Source organism: Manihot esculenta, chromosome 14 (assembly GCF_001659605.2).
Source record: "Manihot esculenta cultivar AM560-2 chromosome 14, M.esculenta_v8, whole genome shotgun sequence".
NCBI classification, from domain to species: Eukaryota; Viridiplantae; Streptophyta; class Magnoliopsida; order Malpighiales; family Euphorbiaceae; genus Manihot; species Manihot esculenta.
Window position 1 is genome coordinate 10,846,669 of NC_035174.2, and position 18,276 is coordinate 10,864,944.

Sequence of the window (18,276 nt, forward strand, 5' to 3'; positions counted from 1 at the left end):
TAAAAAATCAATTAAATTAAATTTTAGCAAAATTTCTAATTTCAATAGGAGAGAAAAAGAGATTGAAATGTTAGAAATTTAAACACGTACTTATCTAGAAAAGATATATATCTTTAATAATATTAAAAACTAAAAATTATTAAAATAGTTAAGATGGTTTAATAAATTCATAATATTATTAAAAATGGGTTTGTTATAATCATAAAACTTTTTTTTTTTAAAAAAAAAAGATAAAAATGCATTAGCCTGCTCATCTCATCTAACGCCGTTAGTAAGCCCCCGACTCGCCAGTTTCCCGCGAATATACATTTTCTTCTTCACCCCGTCTTCGCCCACCGATTCATCTCATTCAAAGGCCTACGATGTTTATCCTCCGAGTTCATTCAGTGGACGTCGACCACCCTCTTGCTTTCGAGGAGGCCACCTTCTCCACCGTGTCAACTACCACAACCCAATCAAACCCTATCCATAACCCTAAATACAGTGAAAGAAGAGGTGTAGTGCATCTATATCGAAACGCATCGCAGAGCTCATTGCCAAACCCTAGCTCTCGATCCACTTCTCTCTTCATCGTAGCTGTCCCCAACTATCTCTCCGCTGACGATTTCATTCGTTTCTGCGAGTCCCACATTGACAATGTCCATGAGCTCCTCTTCATCAGGTTTCAACAGAACATTTATTTCCTTTATTTTTTAAGTTATTTTTTTCCCTTTTTTTTCTGAATTTTTCCCCGGCTTCGTCGAACATTGAAAATTTTGGGTAGGTGAACTTGAAATGTAAAATCGTGAATTGCGGGCTTTATGTTGTTTTAAAAAAAGATAAAGAAAAGAAAGTGTTTGTTTTTTCCGATGATAAGTATGCAATTATGCATTCTAACAGTAGTATAGTTGATTGATAAATAGAGGAGACTGAAAGTAAAATAGAATTTGGATCAACAGAAAAAAATCGAAAGATAACTTTAAACAACAATCAATATCTGTTAATAATTATGGAATAAACAAACAGGAAATACTTTATCAGTGTTGAATTAATTCGGGTCGTAAACTCTTGTTAGCTACTAAAGGAAAGAAAGAAAATAAGGTGTTTATTTTATGTATCTTCGTTTGAAATGTGAAAAGGAATCGCCTCAAATTCGACCAAAATTGGTTTCTGGATGAGTTGATGAGTGGGGTTTTTCTCCTTTTTTTTCCCAAGTTCTTTGGTGTTTGTTTTAATGGAATGAATGTATGAATTGTTCGCTTCTAAGTCATTTTATATATATCTGGGGGGTGGAGGACGGGTGGATGATGGGAATGGAAGAATGAATGAAATTAATTGAAGGTCAAGGATTCCAAGTTTTGTTAACTTCTTGGCGTGTGTGGGCGTGTATATGTTATTAAAAACTGAGCACTGTCTAAGTTAGCATCTATCAATTATTCTGAAGGAATGATGGAATGGAAGATCGTTACAGTGTCTTAATCAAGTTAAATGATCAGTTGACTGCTGATGGATTTTATGGCAACTTCAATGGGAAGCGATTTTCCCCAGCAGAGGTCTGTGATCTTTACTTGTGGTATTTCATTTATACAAACATTTTTGTTTTGTCGAATTACTGAAGATAATTCTTGCCTTCTATGATGATGTAGGCTGAAATATGCCATATTCTATTTGTCCTTAATGTGGATTACACTGAGGCTGCTGAGATAGCTAGCACCCCTCCATCAGGATTCACTCAGTTGCCTACTTGTCCAATATGCCTCGGTCATTCCTGTGCTTATATCTAGTGATTTTTTGGCATTAAACGAATCTCTACTTTTTATGTGTGGAATCAGGATTTTTTTTTTTTGAGTTTTTTTTTTTTGTATTATATTATGCTGATATAATGTTCTGTTGTCAGAGAGACTGGACCCTGACACTAGTGGAATACTCAGTACACTTTGTGATCATTCATTTCAATGTTCGTGCACTTCAAAGTGGACCTATTTGTCTTGCCAGGTTAAATAGTTTTCCTCTCCTTAAATTTGTTCATTTTAGGTTTTAGATTAGGGAATGAAGCTGGGGGATAGTGAGCCCAATGGATTTGCCGCCTAAGTCACCATCACATCATCTGACCTTTGTGATGATCAATTTTCAGGCTTAATTTATTTATTTTTTATTTTATTTTATTTTATTTTATTTTTGGGTGGGGGGGGGGGGGGAGGGGGGTTATGGGGGTGTAAGGGGAGCAATGGTGAGTTCAATGTGTTACTGCTTCTGACTGGAATGCTGCATGAGCCACCCAATGATGTCATGTAATCTTGTGCTGCTCAATGTAAATTTAATGAATTTTTACAGAATGCTTTTGGCATTAAGTATGAAGTTATTATTGTGCAATTTCTAAATGAGTGTTTGATCATGACTTAAGAAATGCATTATGATTAGCTGTTTTTGGTGTCAGTAGATCATACCATCCCGAGAATAGGGTATTGATGGAACTCAGAAACGGTGAGCTCTGTGGCATATATTTCCTCGTACATCAAGAATGTAGGTTTTTATTGGATACTTTTTTCATGTAAAGAAGCAGATGGACGAGAGATTTAAAGCATATCGATGTGAATCTAGATAAAAATACCCACTTCTACAAATTAGTTCTTCAACTTCTGCTTTAGAGAAAACCAGCATCAATGTCATATGGAAATTATGATATTTGGAGAGTTTGTCTTATTATATTCTAATATGTTATATTCCATATTTTATGATTATATATGGGGCATGCCATATATAGGTTGCACTTAAAAAAAAAGATATTATTGTTAATCTGCTCTACTGACTCGAGGAAATATTTCATCAGGTCTGTCGACTTTGTCAGCAGCAGGATGAGATACCATCTTGTTCTGTTTGTGGAACATCAGAGAATTTGTGGGTTTGTCTAATATGTGGTTTTGTGGGATGTGGAAGGTAATGCATCACCTTCGAGCGTTTTATTATAGATTTTGAACTATTGTGAAACTTATGTTACTGATTTGATATGGTAAACAATAGGACCATGGTTTACTCTTGATATGGTCATCAAACCCTTTTTTGAATGCAGATATAAGGAACAACATGCTATAAGGCATTGGCAAGATACGCAACATTGTTATTCTCTTGATTTGAGGACACAACAAATTTGGGATTATGTTGGTGACAACTATGTTCATCGACTGAATCAGTCAAAAGCTGATGGCAAATTGGTAGATATGAACACTCGCTGTATGTCACTAGAAGGAGATTATGGCACTTGTGGATGTAGTGAGGATTCTGGAATTAGTGGAGCTCTCTTTAGCAGCAAAGTTGAAACAGTATGTTGCTACAAAAAATTATTGCTGAACTTTGCAGATATCTAATCTTCTTTCTGAAAATTTATTTGCACTTTACATAGCTGGTACACCCTGTTGGACAGAGTTGGATAAACTTTTGGATATGAGAGTTTTCATTGCTTATTTTATTGCAGTCATGTTTAGCACTAATTAATTGCAAATCAATTTTAAAATAAGTTTATTGTTTAGTGAAACCACTTAAAATTAATATCTAGATAGCTTAACTGTATTAAATTTGGGGCAGCTCTAATTCACTCCAAAAGCTAGCTCAAGGGAGGAGCGTCTATAGCTCATATAAGAGGCACATTACCCTTTTCACAACCGATGTGGGATTCAACACATCCCTTCACGCCGTGCGTGACATTTTTTATGGGAAGTCTAATATCGGATGGGAGGCTCTAATACCATGTTAAATTTGGGTTAGATCTAATTCACCTTAAAAATTAGCTCAAGAGGGAGGAGTGCATATGACCTATATAAATGGTACATTACCTCTTTCCGCAAACCGACAGCATACCCCTTTCTGCAAACGACATGTGCCTGTCAATTGCTTTTCGCAACCGACGGCATACCCCTTTTCGCAACCGACGTGTGTCTTTCCACAACCGATGTGGGATTCAACAAATTGTTTAGTTATAATCTTCTTAAAGTAACTTAATGTATTAAAATGACCAAAAATGATATATAATTAAGCGATGTGATTATTAAGATGAGGATAATTTTGATGTTTTTTAAAAACACAGGATAATACAGTTTTTTATTTGGTCAAATAGTAGTTTTAAAATAAGTCATAAGGTACACCTTATTTATGAATTCTCACTTATTTCAAGTAGTTTCTTTAATTTATAAGCCAAACCAAAAACTAAGTGACTTGTGACTTTTTACTTATAAGTGGGTTCGATAAAATTTTAAACCAAACATAATACCCTCTTAGTCTTCCCATATACATTTTCTTATTCTTGTTGTACTTGATAACAGATTGTAGATGAGTACAACCGTCTTCTTGCAAATCAGCTGGAAGCTCAAAGACAAGTAAGTACCCCATATACAGCATTCCACTCGAACCCCTCTCCAAACCTTCTTTCCTGCTACCTGGTTAATTGATGTTCTAAACTTGTATGTCTGGGAGACCTTTTATTACTATATTTTTTTCAGTTGTTTATTCCAATATTTATAGATGGGGGCGGAGGATGGTATAAGTGTCTGAAGATTGAATTATTATGGGATCTTTAGCCCATGATCTGGTTAGATTTGTAACAATGTTAACCTTTGGTATCTGTATATTTGGCATAATCAGTTATGGGATTGCTTGGGTTTCTTAAACTTTTTATGTCATTGCTTTTGCATGAGAATAAATTTCAAAAGGGTTGCTGATCTTTACATGCATACTACTTTCTTGGAAGATGAATACGGTCAATTTAATGCTTGTGTTTTGGTTGGTACTTTCTATCTCTTTTACTTGTATTAGAGAGAAGTTTTTTGATGATCCTCTCATGTTTGTTTTCAGAATTACGAATCTCTAATTGCAGACTTAAGAAGTAAACGGGAAAGTTCCATAAATGAAGTTGTGGACAAGGCTGTCACTTCCACAATGCAGGACATCCAAACTAAATTAGAAAAGTGTGAACAAGAAAAGGATGCTGTCGCAGAGGTAAATACTGTAATTACTTCTGGACAAACTTAGGGTATTTGGATATGCAATGGTTTTGAATAGCGACCTTTTTAGGTTGACTTTTCATTGATATGATTCCACTGTTCTCAGATCAACCGAAGTCTCATCAAGAATCAAGAAATTTGGCGTAAAAAGGTTAAGGAAGTTGAGGAGAGGTAAACTCAACCTTTCCCCTGGATTCTTAAATGTGATTGTTTTCTCATTTTAATGAGCTCTCTCGCTTTCTTAGTGGAGCATTTTTCGCTAGATTGAATTGGAAGCGACTCATCTGCTGTCATCAGTGTCAATTAATCAGTCTAGTTAACATAAGAATGCAGTACTTTGGCTTTAGGACAAAGTTATAAACTGGGAAATTAACTTGCCTGCATTGTAGTAGTCTTGCTGCCTTTGCAGACATGTAATTGATATGAATAATCACCTTGCAGTAGTTCATAAGCATTCCATTTTCACTTTAGTGAATGAAAGTTTGCTTGGTTGTTTGTAGGGAAACTGCAGCCCTTCGCTCAAGGGATGAGAGGATAATCGATCTTGAAGAACAGGTGCAGTAATTATCAAAATTGTTTTTGGTCTACTGATTGAAATTACTGATCTCATGATATTACATGTAATGGTCACAGATTCGAGATCTTACAGTCTACATTGAAGCCCAGAAAACGCTTAATAACATGACAGATACAAGTGATATTCAAGGAGGGACACTTTTGCCTGTTCCATCAAAAGGGTCATCCCCAGCTAACAATAAAAGGCACACAAAACCAGGTCGAAGGCGAACATAGATAATCATCGATACTCGTCACCTTTTATATTCTGTATATTGTAAAACTTCTTCGTTATCCTGGAATGTTGCCTGTATTTAGCATAGCATAGTCATGTGCCGTTCTCATAGGAATTATATGTCCTGAATTCTCATTGAAGTCTTAAGGCGTGTCAATTTTAACATCAAACTTGGTAGTATTTTTAAAATTTCAAATTAAACTCCAGCTTTGTTCTCTGGTTCGGCTTGTGCTCCTTTGGTTTGACCACTTAAAAGTGACTCCTCTGTTTTTTAGTCAGTTTTTCTCAGCTGTGCGCGGTTTCTACTGTAGGGATCTCCCCTGTCCCTTTTACTATTAATTAGCCTTGGTGCTCTACTAGTGATAGGATCAACCAGGGGGGGAGGTGATGATGCTTAATTTAATGGTTCTGTTGTTAAATCCATCGGGTTTGAGATCGAGCCTTACCACCCGGCTTCCTAGAGTTATGATTCTGTTTAACATTATGCTAATTATGTAATTTGCTCTTGGGCCTCGCATCCAAATCTTTTTAATGAAAGCTTTTAAAAATCTCCTTCCTATTTCCCTTTGTAATCCCTAGCTCATGCTTTGACAAAATCATCTTTTATTACACTCTTAATTTTACTCGTCGAGAGAAATTTATACAAAGCCAAGCATTCCTAATAACCATACTTAGCATTCGCATACTTAGCATTCCCAGTAACCCCTTGTATTCAACCTCTATTATTCCCCTTTCCTCATGTATCTTGAGATGGTTACACCAACCTAATATCCATTTCATGCAAACCGCTCCCAACTTCCTCAACTAAGCTGACATCCCAATTCTCCATTATTATTGTTCAACCAAATGACGCTAATTGATCAAGAGCCGCGCTGGGAGGCAGGAATTGGGTTGGGCCATGGAGTTTTCAAGATATGAGCAAACTACATTTAATTTTGATAGTTTGCTTATAAGTAATAAATTATAAAATTTAAAGACTAAATGGCAAATTTTCCATTGTAAAATATTAAAAAGCAGAACTACTTTAAATGTCATCTGAGCCCTATAAGATTTTAAGATGCATTTGGTAGTAGAGTGAATAAGGTCCGAGTAGCCATTTATTCACGACTTGCGATAATCAAATTCATATTATAGACCATACTGGATGTCACTGAACAATTTGATAAAAAAAAATGATGACAATTGTACATGCGTGATGATTTGGGAAGATAACTGAGAGGATGGTGATAAAAATCCACCACGCTGTGTGCTCACAACTAATAAATTAGATTACTAATATAAAAATGAACATATGACACAACCACTGCTCCTCTACCCCAACCAATTCATTTAACTTCACAACTCAATTTTTGTTTTTGACGCATTCAACTTTCTAAATTTACACCTCTAACATTCTTCTCTGATCATTCTATTCTCAACCAAGAGAACTATAATTATGACAACCATCTGTCAGGTCGAGCTGAAGCCATAGCTCAACTATGCTAAACCTATAGCTCCTAATTTCCGCAGCTTCCCCTCGAAAATCACAATTGTGGTGGGCCCAGGGAGCGGGATACATACACTCGAGGTCCTGGGTGAAAGTCATGCACATGGTAGTAGTCACCTTTGGGCTTGTTCTGAACCAGCTGCTGCGGAAGTGGTGCTAGGACCAGCACCATTTTCAACTGGGGGGGAGGTACCCCATTTTCCTTCCATCTCCAAGGGTTCAACCACATGTACTCCTCCATCCGTTAGTCCTAATGCAAACTGATTGGGCTCAGATGGATGTGCAGCAATGACAAGAGGAAATACTCTCGAGCTGCAAAAAAATACCTTGTCACATACTTCAGACTAAAATATATCGGGGATTAGTTTTTCATAAAAAAGGAGCAAGCTTACCTGGGATTGGGAGGCAAGTATGCAGTAGCATTTATTCTGCATCTCATTCTTAGTGTTGAAGCAGTGAAAACACCCACACTGCCATCTTCGAAGCTCACATATATTGACTGGCTATCACAGGAATACGTGGCATGTGTGATTGGAGCAGTTCCTTCCCGAGGAAACCACTGTTAGAGAAACAGTTCCATAATAAGAATGTCAGCAGCCTCAACTGAAAAACTAGTACAAAGACTCTGTGGTTAAAACAGGAAAACTAGACCTCATTACGGCCAGGGTTTGGTTTTTAAGGTTTTGTCAAACCTTAAAGGGCCCTAGCCTGAAAGCCAAAGAAGTTGGGACTCAAGATTGGCCCATAACGGGTCTACAGAAACAAAGATGATCCTCAAAACAACAATGGCATGTCATCTTACCATTTACATAAAATTAATTATGTCCAATTATTGAAGTCCATATGATTTACTTCCCAAGTCACAGCGTAATATATAACCAACCAACGAAAATGTGAAAAAACTAAAATTCCTCAAACTTTATATTCTTTTCACAAACCTGTTTAAGGGATTCAAATTTCGGCGCCTCGTATACAGCTATTTGAGATTCATGAACTACCAGCAGATGCGTCTGGTCAAGGTGAAATTGAACCTTTGTATCTGCAAGAGAAGCTGAACCCCGTCCAGGTGGAACTTGCAAGAATTTACTAGCCTGCTTCTCCCACCCATCTGTGCTCCAAACGCATAACTGGATAGAGAAGAATATATGCGGAACTGAGTAATATAAATATGCAACACATAACATCATCCAGTAAGACTGTTACATAACAATATTATTGAGGATGTCATAAGCAAGCCAAGTAGAAGTAAATACTTCCTAAAATTCATGTTATAAAATCATTATCCAGATAAAGGTGTAATTTCACTCCCAAATCAAATCATCTCAATATGGGTGTGGGAGGTTAAAATTTTGTTGGCTGTCAACAAAATCCAAAGGAAATTAGTCTTGATAAACAAGAACTGTCACATGCTATATCAGTCCTCCAGAACTTTTGGCAATGAGCTGCTTTAATTTTTTTGTACATAATACTGATGATAATAACATTCTAGTAATTCTACCTGGGCGTCAGCTCCAGAAGAGACGAGCACATTTAGTGAATGAGAGAATGCGAGGCCTGTAATTCTTTTCTGATGACCTTTTAACTTCGTTTTAACCTGAAAAAAGAAGCTTGCAGATTATAAATGATTTTGCTCTTCCACGAACAAAGATTATATATTTGGTAGTATTATTTGACACCTCATCAACGCGAACATTATAAATTTGAATTGAGGAGTCCTCCATTCCAATAGCAATGATATTATTGTCCTGAGGATGAAATGCCAGAAATGTGGCAGCTGGTGGTGGGGGCATGAATGTAGTCATAGTCTGCAAGTAAAGAAGAGAGGAGTAAGAGATATGCTGTTAGCAGCCAGAAAATAATCCAAAACTAGTACTTTCCCCTGAATATTTCTCGTCTTCTCTTCCAAAAATATTTAGTCAGTAAAAAATTATTTAAAGAAAAAAAAACTCCTTTTACATGCCCCATCATGATAAGGTTGCTTCAAACTAGTTCAAAAATGGGCATACATTTTGGATTTCCCAATAGATGTCATGGCAATAAGGTATTCAAAAGTGTTAAGGGCAGATATTTAGGCCAACAAGGCTGAAAATAATGCCGAGTTTGCTAGACCATCTCCACTGTTAAAGTTCCCCATGCAAAGACTTTGCAGTAGTTCCAGAAAAAATTGATCAGCTGCAAATGCAAAATGAATTGAGAGAGAAGGGGCAAAAGTCATTTACCTTAAATGTCATCATATTAAAAAGAGAGATTTTTCCCCCAGAAGCTGACATGACATAAGAATCGTTCTTAGAAAGTGCAAAACAGGGAACAGCATCTTCAGGATTTGTGTCACTTATATCATTAGTCATCAATATTCCACTAGAGGGCTGCCATAATTGTGGTACGACACTAGCAGTAGCCTACACAAGAAAAATAATTATTGACAAGCTCAGGAAGACGACAAATGCCAGTCTTCTATTGCATAAAAATTTAAGTGCCTTTGCAAGCCGCCTAAATACCTTCGGATTTAGATTTCGATCATTTCTCTGCCATTTCCAGAGTTTATGCACTGCATTTGATGCTAATGCCAATATAGCAAGTCCTGAATTTGTATAAATCAATCTAGAAACCTAAGAAAAAAATATCACCCAACAAAGAACAAAGATATTAAGTTATTAATTCAATGACCCCAAATGCAAGACAATAACAAAAGGAAAAAATCTACAAATTAAGCCACCAAATTAAGTTAGTGATGTAATTTAAATTTAGCCCCGAGTAAAAATTTGCATCCTAGAGCACAGCTGGCTTTGAAAAAGCTCAAGCAATAACATCCTAGCTGGATCGAAGCTGACTTCATTCTAATATAATTGCAGACAATGGACCATACCCTCATAGCAGTCAAATTATCAGGGAGTCTTAAAGAGCGGCACTGAGAGGGCTCATTGATTTCCGTCAATTTCCAGGTCCTAGAGGCTTCAACCGGTTCATCAACAATTCTAGGTTTCACATCAACCAAACTTCGATTATCACTGTTCTGCAAAAACTCAAAACAAAAATGCAAGAATTATGTTAATAAAATAAAGATGATCATAAGCTCCAAGATATTAGACAGGTAGAGATATCAACATTCACTATTCCAATGACGGGTGCCACAGAAGCAGCTCTATCTCCAATGCTGGTTCCAACAGTAGAATTAATGGAAGCAAAATTGCCAATTCCTGGTGCCTATGCATGGAACATATATTAAGAAACAGACTCGCATAAGATTTTCCATGTTCAAGAAATTTAACTATTCAAATTTACCTTCACAACAGCTGCAGAAGCAGCTCTAGAAGCATCAAATGTACGATTCTCCACTGTCCGTAGCAGCCTAATACCATCAGAGTTCGCTAGAATTTTAATGCTATTGTCATTTGTTGAGACAGCTAACAAAGCTCCTTCTTTGTTGAATCTAATACAAGGAGCAGCCTGCAGATTTATGAGAATCAAATAGTTAGCCACAGAGAAGGCTAAATCAGATAGACATAAAAAGAAACAAGGTAATTAAAAATTACCGGCAACCCCCCCTCTGCATCAATGCTCGTCAACAGGTTGACATTTTCCATGTCCCAGAATTTGACCATAAACTCATCACCAGCAGCCAAGAACCGATTCTTAGTGGTGTCAAATTGCACAACACCAACAGATCGTTTCCCGAGTCCAATATAACCACGCTTAACAGTTCCTTCACTTTCATTCCACTCCACCAAGTGTGATTCTCCTTCTTTGTTTGTCCCACATGAGAACAATCTTCAAGAGGGGTCACAGCCATGAAACACATTTTTGTTGGCACCAAAAAATGATAATATCAGAATTGGAAAGTATGATTCACAAACGAACCTTGTTCCATCAGCACTGTATGCCATTGTGGTAGATGCATGGCCTGGCGCATCATAATCAACTCTAGAGCCAATGTTATCATACAACCACGCCTTTATCTTTCCATCAGTAGCTGTTGAAAAGATAAACTAAGCGGGGGGAGGAGGAGGAAAGAGGAGAGAAAAGTGAATAAGGAACTCTTGAAACAGGGTTGTTAAGTAATCAGATAAAGTTGGGACAACAAAGATCAGCAAGCAAAAGATGAGAAGAAAAAAGAAACATATGCATTTCCTATTATAAGAAATTTGGTAAAGCATTCCGACACAGATAGGGAAATTATGTTCTGCCAAAGATTGCAAGTTTTTGGCAATGTTGATAACCTTGAAAGTAAGAATACACCATAAATTACAAATTATAAAGCAAACAAAAAAAGAACTGATTAGTTTATGCTTTGTTACATTTGCAATCAAAATAGTATAAATAAAAGACTAATTTATTGGGAAAATTTAAAGAATAAAACTGAAGCTTTCTCATTATTAAAGAATTCAGTTAAAAAAGCGATCAAGAACTACAAGCTTAAAAGAAAATTAAAATCATGCAGCAAATCTCGGTTAGTTCAAGATTGAAGCTCAACTATATCAGTTGTAACTCATAAATATAAGAGCTAACTATCAAAATAATAATAATAATAATAAAAGAGAGATATTTTGGTAATCTAGTTGCATGTTTCCTGAATCTGATTCACCTTCTTAAACTGTAAATATGAGTTCTCACTTTCACTTCAAAACTATATTAGCTTGTATAAACGCATAGGAGGATCCTACTCCAGTTTCAGTCATTCATTTACTGCAGTAGTAGTTGATAAAGCATAATATGGAAACACTTAAATTTATTACAAGTATCAATGGTTAATGATTCACATTGATACTTCACTCATGATATGACTAAGTAGAAAAACTAATTTAAAAAATGCCAATTCATTTTTAAATTGCCAATTTTATGTATCATTTCATCATAAAGAAAAAGAATCTAAAGGAGATAGTACAAGAAAACATTTAATTGACATCAAAATATTCAATTACCTGAATATTTTCCTTGTGATGTGGGCAGACAGAATACACAGGCGCTTCATGACCCTCAAAAGTAAATTTTGGATTTCCTGTGACCGGATCCCAAACCTATGAAATTGAGAACTCTTATAAGCAGCGACATCCCTCACACAAACTCATCAAATTAGCCCGAAAAACTGTACCTTAATAACCCTGTCCTCTCCACAAGTGACAACGCTTAGTCGGGCATTTGGATAAGAGAAGGCAAGATCGGTAACACTCCCAACATGAGCTTCAATCTAAAGAAAATTAATAAAATTTTTTATGGAAAATGATTCATTATTTACAAGACGTACAAATAAACATAAGATCCACATTTTTCTATAGGAGAACTCCATAAATTATATATCGATGACATTAGCACAATATGAAAGTGAAATAGAACAGGATCAAGTGGCCAAACAAACCTCACGGTAGTTTTTTACATCATCACTGCCATGGTAGGAATATAGGTGAACTAGGTGCTTTGAGTATGCAACACCTGAAATAGGAAGGAAAAAGTAACATATACAAAAATCTCATAAAATTTTACTTAAGCAGAACAACAAAGTCGTATATGTTGATAGCATATGAACAATACCAAATAGAGATCCATCAGGACTCCACGCAACACGGTTAACTGAGACTGTATAGTCATTTGTGAGAGATGCCTATAAAATTATAAGAAAGTTAGGTTTAGCCTATATCCTCGAGATACTTCGAGTTAAATAAACTTGCTTAAAATAAAGCCCAAACCTGTAGACCCACTGAGAGTGCACTAGGTTCCCAAACTTTAAAATTCCTGCTGGCAATCCTCTCCTTGCCACCCAAATCCCATACCATGACATCACCCATGTTTGTTCCAACTGGAATAATAAAACCAGGAAAAATAAGGCATCCTAAAACAACCCAGACTTGCATATATTCATAAAACTAAGAGGGAAAGTACAAATTTTGTCCTTATGCACAGGACTCACCAAGAAGTAGAATTTGTTGCAAAGGATGGAAATCCATGCTCTTGACTGCTGAACCTTGGTTTAAAGCCATAACAAGGGTTTTCGGCAAGTCATCAGAAGAGTAAGAACTCTGTCCATGGGTCTGACTAGCGTATGTCACAGGCAGAATATTAACTGGTAGATTATTGACCTGATTAGGGGGAGACACAAGGAATTAGGAGAACTTGCCATTTGAAATTAGATGTCAATAAATTTTTTGCTTTGAAATGGGAAAATCAATCCTTCATTAGAATGTCAAAAAAACCTACAAAGTCAACATAGTCACATAAGCCCGACTCCTAAATCATATGAAACAAAACAAAACGTTAGGTTTTACACCTCAATCACATAGAACGGAACTTAATAAGTTACCCTTCCTTGATCCAAACAAGCAAATCTAGATCAGCCTAAGCCATCGACCCATGCATGTCTCAATCTTGGCATCTCAAAATCATGCTAGAATAAAATTCAATTGGCCAAAGAACCAGAACATATTACTATAACAAATAATTTAACCACACTAAATGGTAAGTTAAGGAAATAATGAGTTACCTCATCTGACAATCCAAATGCTCTTGTTCTCTTCAATACATGGTCAGAGTCTGCTGTTTGATAATCTATAGCTTGATTAGCAGTAGGAGTCCGAGGACGTTTTACGATTGCTGCTATGAATAAGATGTTATGGGGAGAAATCACAACTCAGCTCATGAGAAAATTCAGAAATCAATGGGATCAAAAAAAGGAATGCAATAGTATTCATGAGAGAGGAGAAAAATCATAAATTACACCCCAGAAATTATGAATGAGTAATGACTATTTGAGCAATACCATACTACAAAAATATCCATACTTCTCTAAGTTCTTGCAGTCATGGGAGATCATAGGATATTCTCTTCCCATTACTATGATACATATATATGTAGACATATATGTGTGTGTGTGTCTCTGTGTGTTTTTTTTTTTGTGTGTGTATATATATATATCTCCATACTTCTCTAAGTTCTTGAACTCATGGGAGATATTCTCTTCCCATGATTATGCACACACAGATATTGGTGACTGGGGTTAGCCAAGAAGACAAGCATTGACTTTTGGCCCCCTATTCTCTTCTTTAAATTTTAATTCCTGTCTTTCTTTCCTTTTTTTATCTCCCCTTCTCCGCATCATTATTGGTTTTATTCACTGAATGTTTATCTAACCAATGGATTTGCATATCTAGTTCATCTATAACTCAATGAAAAAGCTGATTCCAAAGGACTCATATCATCTACCTGCATTGTTAGGAGCAGATAAACCAATTGGACCAGCAGAAGCAGATGGGTGAGGGACAGGAGTTGGATTTGCCATCCATCCAGCAAGAGATGTTGGAAGAGCAGCCGGTGCAGGCTGAAATGGCTGTAAACGTGCACACATGTGACCAAAGTTATGCAACTGTCAGACTGCAAAATGGTATAATTGCAAAGAAAACAGACCAACTCCTTTATAATTCTCTTACACCATGAACGCTCAATGATGGAAAACCCCCTGCCTTAGGCACAGCACCCATTAAAGGATTAGTTACAGGAGATGGGGCACGTGCCCCATTCGGTTGTCCACAACTGTGATCCACAAATAGGGTCTTTATATCAGGGTTAGGCCTTGGATTCTTACAAAGCTGATGCTGCCAATTTAAACTGCAATTTAGTGACAACAAAAGTGAGTAAAGGGATAGAACAAGATAGTATTTAGCAATACAGAAATAGAAAATTCTATGAAGGACCTTTGGTTAATAAGTGTCCGCAGTCTTGAATTCTTCAATGTAGGAAACTGAAGCTTATCACGGAAAAGTGGATTAGCCTCTATCAATTTTTTTAGTTCAGCAAGCATTATACCTCTAGCAGACTTGGTTTCTCCATATTTAGACAGCTGTTCATTATCTCTGCGATTAAAGTAAAACCATAAGGTCCCACTGCCACACAATATACCATATGTATATTGCAAATATCATCAACATAAAATAGTAAGGATCAACCGAGAAAAACAAACACAAAAATATCCTTACCTAAAGTTTTCCAAAGTCAATAGTTGTGTAATTTCTTTAAAAAGTTCCTCATTGAAGGCAGCAAACACTTTCAAATCCTTCACTAAAATATCCACTGCTTTTGCTCGATCCCTCCTATAATTTATTTTTCACTTTTAAGTAAAATGAGAAATTTTCATATGCAGGTTCCATTCCGAATCCACATCAATATCAAAGATACCAAAAATGCATAAAAATTCAATTTGAATGAACTTTAAAAGCACCCACTTGTCCAAAGCTTCAAGGTACTTCTGCTTTCGAATCTCAAAGAATATCTTCATGGAATATCGGTTATCATCAACCTTTGTGAACCCTGACAGGTACTTCTCTACCTCATCCCACTCCCCATTAGTCACCATATCTTCAAAATACCTCATGTTGAAGAAAAACCCTGACTCTTGCTCCAATCTCAACAACCACAATTATAGCAAAACAATAATCCTTAGCGCAGGCAATTTCACTAAATTCCAATAAAATAAATAATAACTGGTATTATATGGAAAAAAAAATAGCGCACAGAATTAGAAGCTTACTTGTGAACAGTCTCCTTAAATTTCTCTTCATCAAGAAACTGAAGTATGAGAAATACAAGCTCTCTGCTAAGCGAAGACATGATTTATTACCTTCCTTTGCTTTATTATGCCTGCACAAAATTCAAACGACAACCAATTCGGAGATCCAGAAACCCGCATAGATCAACACTTTATTAACCGACTAAACCCGTAAAATCACACCCCAAAAACACATCACCAACAGAAGAAAACTACAATTAGAAATTAAAAAAAAAAAATTTCAAAAAAAATTTAAGCAGCGACAAAATAGTCAAAACAAACCCAGGAAAAAAAAATCACACAGAGAATGAGAAGAGAATGATACGGTACCTATGCACAGATCGGAGAATTTTTGGAGAAAGCGAGCAGAACGAGAGGTCGTTGTTAGTGCGCTTTCTCTATTATCCCTCCTCCTCCTCTATCTCTATACTTGTTCTTCTACTTTCTCTCTCCAGTTTTTTTTTCCTCTCTCTCCTTCAGCAGTTCTGGTGAGTATTTATACAGAGAAAAAATGGCTAGGGATTTGGAAGAGAGAGAGATAGGGTATCAGACAAATTTAATACCGTGAGCGAGACGATATGAGATAGATAGATGTGATAAGTTTACAGACTCTCGATAAGTACGTGTGCTTATAAGTTTGATAGGTGAGTTTGTGTGAAGTGATATGCATGAGAGGTTATAGACGTCACTAATACGAATTATTTCCAGCTGGATTTGCGGGTTTTCCGAGTCTTCTAATTTTACTAGGAAATTTCCTTTTTTTATACGACAAAAAATTCTTACGCAGTATGAATTAATCGGTAATATTTATTAAGATTAAATACAGTTTTTATTATTATCTTATATTAATAATACGAGAAATTACTAAATATAATTGTGCTTTTTACTTGATATTGCAAATTTTTTAATATATTATTATACTTTCTCTTTCAATTTTATCAGTCAAGTTTTAAAAATTATTTTATATGCATTTTAAAAAATTATAATATTTTTGTATTTTTATCTTTATCTAAAAATTTATATTTTGAGTAAAATATATTATATTTTGTTGTATTTATTAAGTACTACTAAATGATTACATTTATGCTATTGAAAATATTATGATAATAATAATAATCTCTATTTATTCCATAAAATTATATTTAGTTTTATTTTTATGTTAATTAAATAGAGATTTATTAATACACTAATCAAGAAATTATTTTCTAAAAAATAATATAGAATTCGAATGGATAAAAAAAATTAAAATTATTTTTGAGAGATAAAAAAAAAGTATATTAAGTAATGAATAAAAAAACAATTTGAAAATAGAAATGTTAGAGGGCAAAAAGGGAAACATAGTAATTAAAAATTCTTTTAGCACTTTGATGGTGTTGGAGATTAGGTGTAATAATTTCCTTTTTTTTTTTTGTTGAGATTAGTGTCACGTGGATCGCATGTGACTCTGTCGTGGCTCTGAATCGCACATTGACCTACTTTTTGAATTGGCATCTTACGCGCCACCATAAATGGAATTGCTTCTTCACGTCTATGTGGACAATTATTCTTTGCTTCATATGGATACTCATAATTTAAATCCCTCATATTTATTTTGGTTTATTATTATGCTCAAACCTCATTATCACTGCAATAAATTTATTTCCTAAATTAATTTTTCATTTTTTTAAATAAAAATTTTCAAAATAGAGGTTAGATATCGAAAAATAGAATCTAAAATTTTTTCGAATTATTCAGATTTACTCATTATTAAATTAAATATGTGAATGTAAATTAATTTTTTATTTTTAAAATTAAAATTTTAAATAATTATTAAAATAAAGATTTCTGCCTAAAAAATTCAAAATCATAAATTTGAACTCATACAGTTGAATGATAGGTAAAGCTATGCCCTTTTCTCCATTTTTTTATAAAAAAAAATATTATGAAGGCGAGTTTGTTTCCCATAATAAAATTAATTGAAAAATGGCCTGCAAAAGCAATCGAATTAAAAAATAAATATTTTTTTTACCGTGCAATTACTGTTAAAGCAATGTATTTAAGTTTTCACTTTTAATTAATTACTATTAATATTTGTCCACGTGTTGCATAAAAATAAAAGAGAAATCCCGCTGATTAGTCATGTTATTTATACTTCAATTTCCGACTATAATTTAAACAATCATTTCTTAATTTGGGATGGGAAAATAAATGAAAATAATTAATTATTATCCACAATGAAAATTAATCGGAAAATTTTTATATAAGTCTGAGGTATAAATTAAGTTGTATACTTCATTAATAAAAAATTAAATTTTAAATTAATATTTGAATTTTTATTATATTTTAAATATTTTTAAATTTTAAATTACATGTTCTGAGTTTATTAGACGATTTTATTCACTCAATCCGTAGAATAATTTCCCTAATTAATCTTCACACAATTATTTGGGCGGTAGGTGCGGTGGCGCTGCGGCAATCAAGCGAAGCAAACGCTTTTTCAATAAATTGCTTTAAAATA

The 18,276-nt window shown here is 34.9% G+C and overlaps 2 protein-coding genes across 5 annotated transcripts; one reads left to right on the plus strand and one right to left on the minus strand.

The window, feature by feature from the left end:
• Positions 1–249: 249 nt before the first annotated feature.
• Positions 250–5,978, plus strand: LOC110600488 (BRAP2 RING ZnF UBP domain-containing protein 1). The gene is made up of 11 exons (XM_043950142.1): positions 250–661; positions 1,424–1,532; positions 1,626–1,740; positions 1,877–1,974; positions 2,810–2,916; positions 3,050–3,299; positions 4,296–4,349; positions 4,825–4,968; positions 5,080–5,144; positions 5,474–5,528; positions 5,607–5,978. Exons 1-11 carry the CDS (start codon positions 363–365, stop codon positions 5,763–5,765), a joined length of 1,455 nt encoding a protein of 484 aa, XP_043806077.1. The 5' UTR covers positions 250–362; the 3' UTR covers positions 5,766–5,978.
• A 1,032-nt stretch (positions 5,979–7,010) lies between these two features.
• Positions 7,011–16,293, minus strand: LOC110599628 (topless-related protein 4). 4 transcript variants are annotated; one of them, XM_021736102.2, is made up of 26 exons: positions 16,110–16,293; positions 15,762–15,871; positions 15,457–15,636; positions 15,211–15,324; positions 14,929–15,087; positions 14,665–14,842; positions 14,441–14,564; positions 13,722–13,831; positions 13,152–13,320; positions 12,931–13,040; positions 12,776–12,845; positions 12,603–12,676; positions 12,339–12,434; positions 12,169–12,264; positions 11,108–11,235; positions 10,783–11,017; positions 10,532–10,696; positions 10,361–10,453; positions 10,116–10,262; positions 9,748–9,858; positions 9,469–9,648; positions 8,926–9,054; positions 8,748–8,843; positions 8,188–8,376; positions 7,642–7,808; positions 7,011–7,561 (listed from the first exon to the last, which is right to left on the minus strand). In XM_021736102.2, exons 2-26 carry the CDS (start codon positions 15,839–15,841, stop codon positions 7,363–7,365), a joined length of 3,399 nt encoding a protein of 1,132 aa, XP_021591794.1. In that variant the 5' UTR covers positions 15,842–15,871; positions 16,110–16,293; the 3' UTR covers positions 7,011–7,362. The 4 variants fall into 4 exon arrangements, with proteins under 4 accessions (XP_021591794.1, XP_021591793.1, XP_021591792.1 ...); XM_021736101.2 differs by having other exon boundaries at positions 13,722–13,834; XM_021736100.2 differs by having other exon boundaries at positions 10,355–10,453; positions 16,110–16,292.
• Positions 16,294–18,276: the final 1,983 nt, after the last annotated feature.